We start from the raw sequence: 13,091 nt of genomic DNA, 5'->3' as shown, positions 1-13,091 counted from the left end.
CTGGAGAAATAAAAGAATTAAGACCTAATCAGATTGAAATTAAAAAGGTTGATGCTGGGATGCAATCAACAATGGAGGCTCTTTCTGCTAGGATAAATAAGACAGAAGAGAGAATAAGTGATATAGAAGATAAAATTTTGGAGAATAAAGAAACTGAGCAAGAGAATTACTGAGCAAGCAAATACTGGACCATGAGGGCAAGATTCAAGAGATCAGTGATAATATAAAGCAAAACAGGATTAAAATTATTGGTGTTCCAGAGGAAGAAGAGAGGGGCAGAAGGTAGGTATCTTTGAGCAAATTATAGCTGAGAACATCTCTAATTTGGGGAAGGATATAGGCATTCACGTCCAGGAGGCACAGAGAATCTCCCTTAAAATCAATAAATATAGATCAGCACCCTGACAAATAACAGTGAAGCTTGCAAATTTCAGAGATAAAGAGAAAATCTTGAAAGCAGCTTGAGACAAGAGGTCCTTAACCTACTAGGAGAGAAACATTACACCCCCCCAAAAAACTTATCCACAGATATTAGGCAGGCTAGAAAAGGCTGACATGATATGTTCAGGGTACTAAATGAGACAAATATAAAGCCAAGAATACTTTATCCAGCAAGGCTGTCATTCAGAATGGAAGGATAGCTAAAGAGCTTTTAGGACAAACAGAAACTAAAAGAATTTGTGATCATTAAACCAGCCCTGTAAGAAATATTAGAAGGGACCTCTCAAGTGAAGAGAGAGCCCAGAATTAACATTGACCAGAAAGGAATAAAGACAATACACAGAAGCAGTGATTTTACAGGTAATACAATGGCACTAAATTCATATATTTCAATAGTTACTCTGAATGTAAATGGGCTAAATGCTCCAATCAAAAAACACAGGGTATTAGACTGAATAAAAAAGCAAAACCCATTGATATGCTGTCTCTAGGAGACTCATTTTAGACCTGAAGACCCCTCCAGACTGAAAGAGAGTGAAGTATTCATTATGCTAATGGACATCAAAAGAAAGCTAGGATTTCAATCCTAATGTTAGACAAACTAGATTTTAAATCAAAGACTGTAGTAAGGGATGACGAGGGATACTATATCATACTTAAAGTGTCTATCCAACAAGAAGATCTAATAATTATAAATATTTATGTGCCCAACATGTGAGCAGCCAATTCTATCAACCAATTAATAACAAAATTAAACACATTGATAATAATACAATAATAGGGGATTTTAACACCCCACAGATCATCTAAGCAGATCAACAAGGAAACAAGGGCTTTGAATGACACACTGGACCAGATGGACTTCACAGATATATACAGAGCATTCCATCCTAAAGCAACAGAATACACATTCTTTCTGAGGGCACATGGAACATTCTCCAGAATAGATCACATATTGGGTCACAAATCAGGTCTCAACAGGCAATGAAAGATTGAGATTATTCCTTGCATATTTTTAAGCCACAGGGCTTTGAAACTTGAATTCAATCACAAGAGGAAATTTGGAAGGAACTCAAATACTTGGAGGTTAAAGTACATCCTATCAAAGAATGCATGGGTCAACCAGGAAATTAAAGAATTTAAAAAATTCATGGAAACAAATGAAAATTAAAACAAACAAACAAAAAAACCTGTTCAAAATCATTGGGATACTGCAAAGGTGGTCCAAAGAGAGGAAGTACATAGCAATACAAGCCTTTCTCAAGAAATTAGAAAAGTATGAAATACACAAGCTAACCTTACACCTAAAGGAGCTGGAGAAAGAACAGCAAATAGAGCCTAAATCTAGCCAGAGATGGTTACTATATAATATATAATAAAGATTAGATATATAATAATTAGATATATAATTTTATATATATAGATATCTATATATATAGATATATATATAGATATATAATAATTAGATATATAATAATAAAGATTGGAACAGAAATCAATCAAATTAAAACCAAAGGAGCAGTAGAACAGATCAATGAAAATAGAAGCTGGTTTTTTGAAAGAATTAATAAGATTGATAAACCCCTAGCCAGACTTATCAAAAAGGAAAAAAAAGCCCAAATTACTAGTGTCCAGAATCTATAAAGAACTTAGCAAACTCAACACCCAAAGAACAAATAATCCAATCAAGAAATGGGGAGAGGACATGAACAGACATTTCTGCAAAGAAGACATCCAGATGGCCAACAGACACATGAAAAAGTGCTCCATATCACTCGGCATCAGGGAAATACAAATCAAAACCACAATGAGATACCACCTCACACCAGTCAGAATGGCTAAAATTAACAAGTCAGGAAATGACAGATGCTGGCGAGGATGCGGAGAAAGGGGAACCCTCCTACACTGTTGGTGGGAATGCAAGCTGGTGCAACCACTCTGGAAAACAGCATGGAGGTTCCTCAAAATGTTGAAAATAGAACTACCCTATGACCCAGCAATTGCACTGCTGGGTATTTACCCTAAAGATACAAACGTAGTGATCCGAAGGGGCACGTGCACCCGAAGGTTTATAGCAGCAATGTCTACAATAGCCAAACTATGGAAAGAACCTAGATGTCCATCAACAGACGATTGGATAAAGAAGATGTGGTATATATACACAATGGAATACTATGCAGCCATCAAAAGAAATGAAATCTTGTCATTTGCGACGACGTGGATGAAACTAGAGGGTATCATGCTTAGCGAAATAAGTCAATCGGAGAAAGACAATTATCATATGATCTCCCTGATATGACGGAGAGGAGATGCAACATGGGGGGTTAAGGGGGTAGGAGAAGAGTAAATGAAGCAAGATGGGATTGGGAGGGAGATAAACCATAAGTGACTCTTAATCTCACAAAACAAACTGAGGGTTGCTGGGGGGAGGGCGGTTGGGGGGGTGGGGTTATGGACATTGGGGAGGGTATGTGCTATGGTGAGTGCTGTGAAGTGTGTAAACCTGGCAATTCACAGACCTGTACCCCTGGGGAAAAAATATATGTTTATAAAAAATAAAATTAAAAAAATTAAATTAAATTAAAAAAAAGCCCAAATTAATAAAATCATGAATGAAAGAGGAGAAATCATGACCAATGCCAAGGAAATAGACAATTATAAGAACATATTATGAACAACAATACACCAAAAAAATAGGAAACCTGGAAGAAATGGGTGTATTCCTAGAGATGTATAAACTGAACCAGGAAGAAACTGAAAACATGAGCAGACCCATAACTAGTAAGGAAATTGAAGCAGTAATAAAAAAGTCTCCCAACAAACAAGAGGCCAGGGCCGGATGGCTTCCCAGGGGAATTCTACCAAGCATTTAAAGAAGAATTAATACCCATTATTCTGAAGCTTTTTCAAAAAACAGAAATGGAAAGACAACTTCCAAATTCTATGAGGTCAGTATTACCCTGATCCCAAAACCAAAGACCCCACTGAAAAGAATTACAGACATGTCCCTGATGAACACGGATGCCAAAATATTCACCAAGATAGTAGCCCATAGGATCCAACAGTACATTAAAAGGTCTTGGTCACCAAGACCAAGAGAGATTTATTCCTGGGCTGCAAGGGTGTTTCAACATCTGCAAATCAATCAGTGTGGTATACTACATTAATATTAAGTAATATAGATATTTATAAATGACAAATCAAATAATTGATTTGCAAATCAATTTGCAAATGACAAATCAGATAAAGGGCTAGTATCCAAGATCTATAAAGAACTTATCAAACTCAACACCCAAAAAACAAATAATCCATCAAGAAATGGGCAGAAGACTGAACAGACATTTCTCCAAAGAAGACCTACAAATAGCCAACAGACACATGAAAAAGTGTTCAACATGATTTGGCTTCAGGGAATAACAAATCAAAACCACAATGAGATACTACCTCACACATACTGGGTCACACACTCAGAATGGCTAAAATTAAGTCAGGAAACAACAAATGTTGTCAAGGATGTGGAGAAAGGGGGACCCTCCTACACTGTTGGTGGGAATGCATGCTGGTACAGCCACTCTGGAAAACAGTATGGATGTTCCTCAAGAAGTTAAAAATAGATCTGCCTGAGACCCAGCAATTGTACTACTAGGTATTTGCCCCAGAGATACAAATATAGTGATCTGAAGGGGCACCTGTACCCCAATTTTATAGAAGTCCACAATAGCTGAACTATGGAAAGAGCTGAGAATGTTCATTGACAGATGAATGGATAAAAAAAGATGTGTATACACACACATGCACACACGCACGCACGCATGGACACACACACACACACACACACGGGAATATTACTCAGCCATCAGAAAGGATGAATACCACCATTTACATGATGTGGTTGGAACTGGAGGGTGTTAGGCTGAGCGAAGTAAGTCAGAGAAAAGACAATTATATGGTTTCACTCATATGTGGAATATAAGAAGGAGCATAGAGGATCATAGAGGAAGTGAAGGAAAACTGAATGGGAAGTAATCAGAGGGAGAAAAACTATGAGAGACTCTAAGCTATAGGAAACAAACTGAGGGTTGCTGGAGGGAAGGGGTTGGAGGATGGGCTAACTAGGTGTTGGGCATTAGGGAGGGCACATGTTGTGATGAGCACTGGGTGTTACAACTGATGAATTATTGAACTCTACATCGGAAACTAATGATATACTATATGTTGGCTATTCGAATTTACATAAAAATTAGAAAAATAAATCCACTGGGGAGAATAGGGGAAAAAAATGTGAATTCCAAAATTCTGAGATTTGGCTCTCAAGGGTTAAGGAAGAGTCAGGAATCACGATTTTCAACAAAGACTTCAAATTTTAGAAATACATATTGGAGTTGGACAGCCACTTGTCTTGAGTTCACTACATATTCTCTTATGTCCTTCCAACACAACTGTTAAGTTAGTAGGGCTGGTATTATATCCCATTGTACAGATGAAATTGAGATTCAAAGGAGAATCATGGATTGCTAAATGGCAGATTACTACTCCACTCAATGCTAGTGATAGTGAATATCACCCTGCCTCATTATTATGCTACTGCCCACAATTTTAAAAAGAACATCTCACTGAATTTATTTATCTTTTTTTAGTTTACCAAAGTGATACCTTTATTTTAGAAAATCCATAAAGGTACAAAAATTAACTAAACATATTATCCTGCTATTCATATATATTAATTTGTTTCTACATATGTTTTTGAAAAACTAAAATCTAATTATATTGTAATACTTTTTAGTGACCTGCTTCCTAAAATTAATGTATTGTGAATTTACCCATCTGTTAAACATTTTCTTCAATATTATTTTCAATGGTAATATAGTCTTCTTTGTGGACATAAAATTCTGTAACTAATCTACTGTTGATGGACAACTTCATTATTTCAATTTTTTATTATTACAAAAAGTTTTGAATGTTAGGCAGCTTAAAGGGGAGTTGTAGCTATCTGGGGAAAATGAAGCCAAATTTTTAAGGTCATTATATTAAAGGTGTACAGGGTCTGAAATGATATAGACTATTTCCACAGTCACTAAAAAGATTATTTTATGCTGTTTTCTTAACAGGAACAAGACCATTTTGTTTTACTTTAACTTGTTCAGCTGTACCAGTCCTTCCGTGGTGGTAAACCTACAGTGCCCTACTACACAGGTAAGGCAGAAAATGTGTTTCAATTTTGAACATTCTTGGATAAAAGAATAAGCAATTCCATTTGAGTCCTGAGTGTGTATAGTTAATGATAAATTTATGGAAGGTGGGAAGACATCAGCATGAGCACATATTTGTTCATATACCATCAAAATAAGGCAGGATTAATTATTGTAGTATCACAAGATTTTGTTTGACCACCTAATTTTATAAAATGAACAAACTGCTGTCCTGAGAAGTGGCATTTTTTTCTCAAGGTCAGTATTAGGAAGAGCAAAGCTAGCTAGTATAATGAATAAACTTGAGTTTCTTAAGGGTCTTAACACAATAAAGTTTATTTCTGGTCATGTTACAGTATAAGGCTGGTGTTTGTGGTCAGTGGGCAGCTCTTCTCCAAACTCCTTTCACCTGGTGACTCTGCCTTAAGTCCTTATCATCTGTATCTACCTGTCAGAAGGAAACATAACACAAATAAGCATCCCTGCTGTTTTTTAAGTTTTTATTTTTTTATTAACATATAATGTATTATTAGCCCCAGGGGTACAGGTCTGTGAATCGCCAGGTTTACACACATCACCGTACTCACCATAGCACATACCTTCCCCAATGTCCATAACCCAACAACGCTCTCCCTCCCTCCCTCCCTCCCTCCCCCCAGCAACCCTCAGTTTGTTTTGTGAGATTAAGAGTCTCTTATGGTTTGTCTCCCTCCCGATCCCATCTTGTTTCATTTATTCCCTTCTTACCCCCCAAACCCGCAACGTTGCCTCTCAACTTCCTCATATCAGGGAAATCGTATGATAACAATCTTTCTCTGATTGACTTATTTCACTAAGCATGATACCCTCTAGTTCCATCCATGTTGTCGCAAACGGCAAGATTTCATTTCCTTTGATGGCTGCGTAGTATTCCATTGTATATATATACCTCTTTATCCATTCATCTGTCAATGGACATCTAGGTTCTTTCCATAGTTTGGCTATTGTGGACATTGCTGCTATAAACATTCAGGTGCACGTGCCCCTTTGGATCACTACGTTTGTATCTTTGGGGTAAATACCCAGTAGTAGTAGGTATTTTCAACTTTTTGAGGAACCTCCATGCTGTTTTCCAGAGTGGCTGCACCAGCTTACATTCCCACCAACGGAGTAGGAGGGTTCCCCTTTCTCCACATGCTCGCCAGCATCTATCATTTCCTGACTTGTTAATTTTAGCCTTTCTGACTGGTGTGAGGTGGTATTTCATTGTGGTTTTGATTTGTATGTCCCTGATGCCGAGTGATGTGGAGTACTTTTTCATGTGTCACATGTGTCACACAGTATGTTGGCCATCTGGATGTCTTCTTTGCAGAAATGTCTGTTCATGTCCTCTCCCCATTTCTTGATTGGATTATTTGTTCTTTGGGTGAGTTTGATAAGTTCTTTATAGATTTTGAATTCTAGCCCTTTATCTGATATGTTGTTTGCAAATATCTTCTCCCATTCTGTCAGTTGTCTTTTGGTTTTGTTAACTGTTTCCTTTGCTGTGCAGAAGCTTTGGATCCTGATGAAGTTCCAATAGTTCATTTTTTCCCTTGCTTCCCTTGCCTTTGGCGATGTTCCTAGGAAGAATTTGCTGCAGCTGAGTTGAAGAGATTGCTGTGTTCTCCTCAAGGATTTTGATAGATTCCTTTCTCACACTGAGGTCCTTCATCCATTTTGAGTCTATTTTCATGTGTGGTGTAAGGAAATGGTCCAGTTTCATTCTTCTCCATGTGGCTGTCCAATGTTCCCAACACCATTTGTTGCAGAGACTCTCTTTTTTCCATTGGACATTCTTTCCTGCTTTGTCAAAGATTAGTTGACCATAGAGTTGAGGGTCTATTTCTGGGCTTTCTATTCTGTTGCATTGATCCATGTGTCTGTTTTAATGCCAGTACCATACTGTCTTGATGATGGCAGCTTTATCATAGAGTTTGAAGTCTGGAATTGTGATGCCACCAACTTTGGCTTTCTTTTTCAACATTCCTCTGGCTATTTGAGCATCTCTGCTCTTAAAAGCCTTGGTTTAGAAGTGTTCTTGCATTGCATTTCTACTTAAACAACATGCTTATTATTTTTATATGTTCACACCTAGATGCAAGAAGGAAGGACTAAAGGAATGCCACTGTGGGATAAAGCACAGACTTCAATGGGCAGTTAGTTGGGTCTTCCATAGTCTATCCCTCTGTCCTCCAGAGTGCTCTTCTTCCCAAGGGAGATAACCCAGCATCCCACGTAGTACTGTCTTTGACCCAAAGTCCAAGGATCTCTGGGTGATAAGTCCTCTATAAGGTCTTTACATTGAATGCACAATGGGGAATGAGGCTAGGACTATTAGAATACAACTCCAGATCAGAAAAGGAGGAGTGATAAATGCACCGTGGTTTCTGGTGCATGGCACTGGAAAACATTCTTATTCAACCTGCATTATATTCCCCATTTCATCCTATGGTCCTTTACTCAACTACTTGGAAGGTTATTTCCTGTCTGCTATCCTCAGACCACATCATTGCTGAGCATTGGAGATATATGCTCTTTTGAGGGCCATAGAACTTTGAAGCTCCCTTCCTGTTGTGCAAATTTAGCACCTCAGAGATTATTTTAACAGTCAAAGGCCTTTTCAGATTAGGTCATGAATTCTTTGGCAGCATAACTGCCTCAAAAATGTAATAGGCTTCTACCTTATTTGCTTCCTCTTTGCTCCATATACTAGTAAACCACACCCAAAGATCTTCTCTGATCTAGTTGTAAATCTGCTTGATTGCTCTCTTCCTCATCTCTCTCAAAGAATTTTGATATCTTATTTCCTGCTGAGACAAAAGCTAACTTGAGATATTGGCATCTTAGTTCTGTGACTACCTCTACCACAAGACTTCGTTTTTCTATCACAGCCACCCACTCCCAAGATTAAATCTTTGAACTCTTCATACCAATAGTTACCACCCTTCATAATCTCAATTTCAAACATCTCTATATCTGACCATCTCAGTCCCTCTAACATTCCAATTACAATGCTTCTACTTCACTGGGACCTACAAATCCCTTATGTTAACCCCTTCACAGTATCCCTTAGTTCCCTCATGTTTTCATTTCCATCTCTGTCTGACTTAGATTTCATGACCCCTCTTTAAATTCATTCCCTTATGTAAACCCTCAATTCCTTTGCCCTCTCCCAAGTAGTTGTACTTCCTTACAAAACTTCATCCCTAGCTAAGTGCAACTCTCTGCCTATTCTATGCCTGAATGCAGGCAGCTGTGAATTGTTGGAGAAAACATATATAATAGTTCTTTCACTTCAGAACCACTAATCTCAGTGGGCCCTTAGTGTTATCCCACAACCATGCTACAAACCCCTTGTCTATTCACTAGCCTAGCCTTCTAGAAAACAATTTCACACCTTTTCCTCTTAAACCTCTAAGAACTCTGTGTCAATCTCTTTGTCAGCCTCTGACTTTTCTTCTTATTTCACTGAGAAAGTGTAAGCGTTCAGAAGACAACTTTTAAAAGCTCCTACAGTAATATCCTCTTGCCTACCTGACATCATTTGTGTTCATTTATTTGTTCAGCTTTTCCTGTCATAACGTGGATGAACTGCCTGTGCTCCTAAGGTCAGCCTATCCGTTTGTGCATTATATCTCACACATTCAAGCACAGCACTCCAGAAATTTTCTGTTTCTTGGATTTTTTTAATTACCATTTTTCCTTCTCTACTAAATCATCTCCATCAGTATACAAATGTGCTGTTATTTCTTCTGTCTCAAAGAATTCTCTCCTTGATCCCACACACCCCACCTTCCAGGTACTGCTTCATATCTCTGTACCTCTTTTTTGCGAAAGTCCTCAAAACAATAGTCTCTACTCAATGAATCTAAATCCTCTATTCTCATTCAGACTTTTATTCCTACTCCATTTTTTTCCAAGTGATACCATTGAACTCTGTATTATTAAACGAATGGCTAATTCTCATTTTCACATTTACTTGATCTAACAGCATTGTTCATTCAAGCTGTCCTCCTTAAAACACTTTCTTGACTTGGCTTTTAGGACACAATATGCTTCTAGGATTCCTCCCAACTCTCTGGATACTCCTCGTTAGTCTCCTTTGCTGGTTTTTCTTCGTCTTTCCAACACCTTGTAAATGTTGGAGTTACCTCCCACCACCAAGCTTAGTCCTTTTCAGAATCTACATTTACTCTTTTGGTGATATCATCTAGTCTCATGGTTTTAACATCATCTATATGCTGCCCTCCCTAATTTATATCTCCAGATAAATCTGCTCCCTAATCTCCTCATCTTTATATCCAACCACCTGTTCAATGTCTCTACATGGATATTTAGTTGGTATCTCAAATTTAACATCTCCAAAACTCAAGTCCTAGCCTCTGACTTTATCCTTAAAGCTATTTTCCCATCGTAGCTGTCTTCCCTCTTTCAGTTAAGGTCAACTCCAGATACCATGGAATCAATTCTTCGTTCCTCTTTTTTTCTCTCGCACTCATGTATGAATCTTCAGCTAATTCCTCTGATCTCCATTCAAAATATGCCTAGACCAAATTAGTTTTCACCATCTCTTCCTTTTTTTCAAAAAACCATCATCTCTGATCTACATTAGTTCAATGACCTTCTGACTGGTCTCTCTGACTCTATCCTTGCCCTAATTTCTACCCCTTACAGTCTCTTTTCTACTCAGCAGCTAGTGTGATCCTATTAAATATGTCACATTTATGTTTCTCCTTCATTTAGGCCTTGTCCCCATAACTTCCCAGGTTACTGAGATTAAAAGCAAAGTCTTAACAGTGGCCTTACAGGATCCTTCACTGTCTGTCCAACTTTGACTACATTTGCTGTTACTCTCTCTCTGCTCACTGCGCTCGGGTTATATTACCCATCTATTGTCTGTGAAAGGATCCAGGGGTGCTCCTGCCTCAGAGCCTTGGACTTTGCTATTCTCTCTGCCTAGAGTACTTTTTCTCCAAATGACTATGGTTTGATGAATAGTCTTCACATCTTTCCTCAAATGTTACCTTTTTATTTAGGGCCTCCCTTGATTACCCATTTAAAACTGGAATCTTGGTTACCCAGCTGTTAGAGAATTTAGATTAGATTGGATATCATTGATAGCAGTTTGAACTTCTTCCTGGGCAGTTTCACTTCTGCCTTAATCAATTCCATGCTGTCATTAATGGTTTTCTCCAACCTAGCCATTGTCTGGATAATTGTTACCCTGAATTCCCTTTCCTACATACTGTTTATGTCCATATCCAATAGCTCTGATGGAGAGGGCACAGTCTCTGAATTTTTCCTCTGTTAGGCATTCCTCCTCCTAGTCATTTTGGTGAGAGGTGGTTGAGGGGATGTGTAGCTGAATATATTAACCATGATCCAAGAACGGTGCACCCTGGAATGCTTCTGAGCAATCAGAAGTCACTACCAAACAGAAAGAAAAATGAAAAAGAGAGAGAGAGACAGACAGACAGACAGAAAACAAAAAGAGAAGACCCAGCCAGAATGGGCCCCAAAGGTAAGGTTTATAAGGTATACAAACAAAAATGGACAAACAAAAAGACCGACAAAAGTAAATGACAAGAAAAGAAAAAGAACCCAGCCAAAATGAACCCCTAGGATAAGATTTATATAATACCAGAACAAAAACAAATACACAGAAACACTGATGGAAGAAAAAGATGAGAGGGTGGTTATAAATCCTCAGTGTGGGCAAGGAAGGTTATTTTGATTCTTCCTGGGTGTATCTTGGTATCTTTGTTAAAGGACTCAACTTTCCAGAGATAAAGGGAGATTAAAACTCATTTATATATAGGGGTAGTGTTGATTAGGGAAAGAGGATTACCTTGGAGCTTATGTCTATATGTATATTTAAAAAAATAGAAAAGCAAAAGAAAAACACAGTTATATTTATGAAAAAAGTTCAAGTTAAAAGGTAATTATGGAATATGTTGTATTAAACTTCTCATTGTAATGGTAAATAGGTTAAAAAATTAAAAAGAATAAGAATAGTGAGAACGAATTAAAAATAAAAGTTGTATCTATGAAATAACAGGTTTTAGGGCAATACTGGGAGCTTAATATCTTGTTTTCCCCTGATATTTGGGTTTTACAGTTTTATGGGGACCCTGTGGTGGTTGTCCTCTTGTTCTTTTGGCTGGCTTTCTGGAGGAGGGGCCTGCCGTGCTGCTTTTCAGTCAGTCTTGCTTGGGTTGAGTCCTCCTGCTCCCTATCAAGGTGCTAGGCTCTGTGGAAACCGTTTTTTTCAGGCTTTTCTTCTCTAGAGGTTTTTTTTTGTTTTTTTTTGTTTTTTTTTTTTCCCTTTAGTGGCTTTTTGTGACCTTTCAGAGGTTTAATGGAAAGCAAACTGCACCCAGACCTCCATCTCAGAGAGAAGCCTCAGTCTGCTTCCCTCTGGGTTGTCCAGAATACACAGAATCCCCTTTTGCAAACTCCGCTGAGCCGGGCAACCTCCCACAGGCGGTGCACATCCCCAGCCACTGTCTCGGGGGTCACCCAAAGCACCTGCTTGTCTCTGCACCCCTGTGCCACTAAAACCATAAGCGATACTGGTCCGGGGAGCCCACTTCCAGTGGCAGCCTTTGCTGGGACTGCTGTCTGGAGTCCAGACCTCCCAAGAGATCCCAACTAGAGATAGCATGCTGAGATTTTCAAGCCCAGGCTGGGAGTGTTCAGACTCTTGGCCGGTCCTAGAAACCACTGGCTAGTGCCCACATGGAACTCTCTCAGGTGCGGGTAACCAAGGCAGAAGATAGAATTAATGATCTAGAGGACAAACTGATAGAGAAAAAGGATCAGGAGGAGGCCTGGTACAAAAAGCTTAGAAGCCTTGAAAACAGAATTAGGGAAATAAATGCCATGAAATGTTCCAAAGCCAGAATTATTGGGATCCCTGAGGGGAAGGAGAAAGAAAGAAGACTAGAAGATATACTTGAACAAATTCTCCATGAAAATTTTCCCAATCTGGGGAATGTAACCAGTGTTCCTGTCCTAGAGGCAGGAAGATCACCCCTCAAATCAATGAATCTAGAAAGACCTCAAGACACTTGATTGTGAAACTGATGAATCATAATTTTAGACAAGATCTCTTGAGAGCAGATAGGGGGAAGAGATTCCTTATGTACAGAGGCAGGTCCATCAGAATAACATCAGACATGTTCACAGAAACCTGACAAGCCAGAAAGGGCTGGCAAGACATATTCAGGGCACTAAATGCGAAGAACATTCAGCCAAGAATACTTTATCCATCAAGGCTGACATTCAAAATATATGGAGAGATAAAGAGCTTCCAAGACTGGCAAGGTTTAAAAGAGTATGTGACCACCAAGCCAGCACTACAAGAAATATTAAGGGGGGTTCTATAAAAGAAGAAGGAACCAAAGAGTGTCATAGAACAGAAATTTACAGAGACAATCT

At 38.6% G+C, this 13,091-nt stretch overlaps 1 protein-coding gene across 3 annotated transcripts in view; it reads left to right on the top strand.

The window, feature by feature from the left end:
* SLC44A5 (solute carrier family 44 member 5) overlaps window positions 1-13,091 on the top strand; it is a 393,104-nt gene that overhangs the window by 315,366 nt on the left and 64,647 nt on the right. For all 3 annotated transcript variants that reach the window (XM_032870125.1, XM_032870124.1, XM_032870123.1), the window contains exon 7: window positions 5,550-5,634. In XM_032870125.1, the coding sequence (XP_032726016.1) occupies window positions 5,550-5,634 (85 nt within the window). The remainder of the gene's footprint in view (window positions 1-5,549; window positions 5,635-13,091) is intronic.

This window comes from Lontra canadensis, unplaced genomic scaffold (assembly GCF_010015895.1).
Source record: "Lontra canadensis isolate GAN:19392208 unplaced genomic scaffold, GSC_riverotter_1.0 scaffold40, whole genome shotgun sequence".
Taxonomy (NCBI): domain Eukaryota; kingdom Metazoa; phylum Chordata; class Mammalia; order Carnivora; family Mustelidae; genus Lontra; species Lontra canadensis.
The sequence above is the reverse complement of the archived record's forward strand: the minus strand, read 5'-3'. Positions and strand labels throughout refer to the sequence as shown.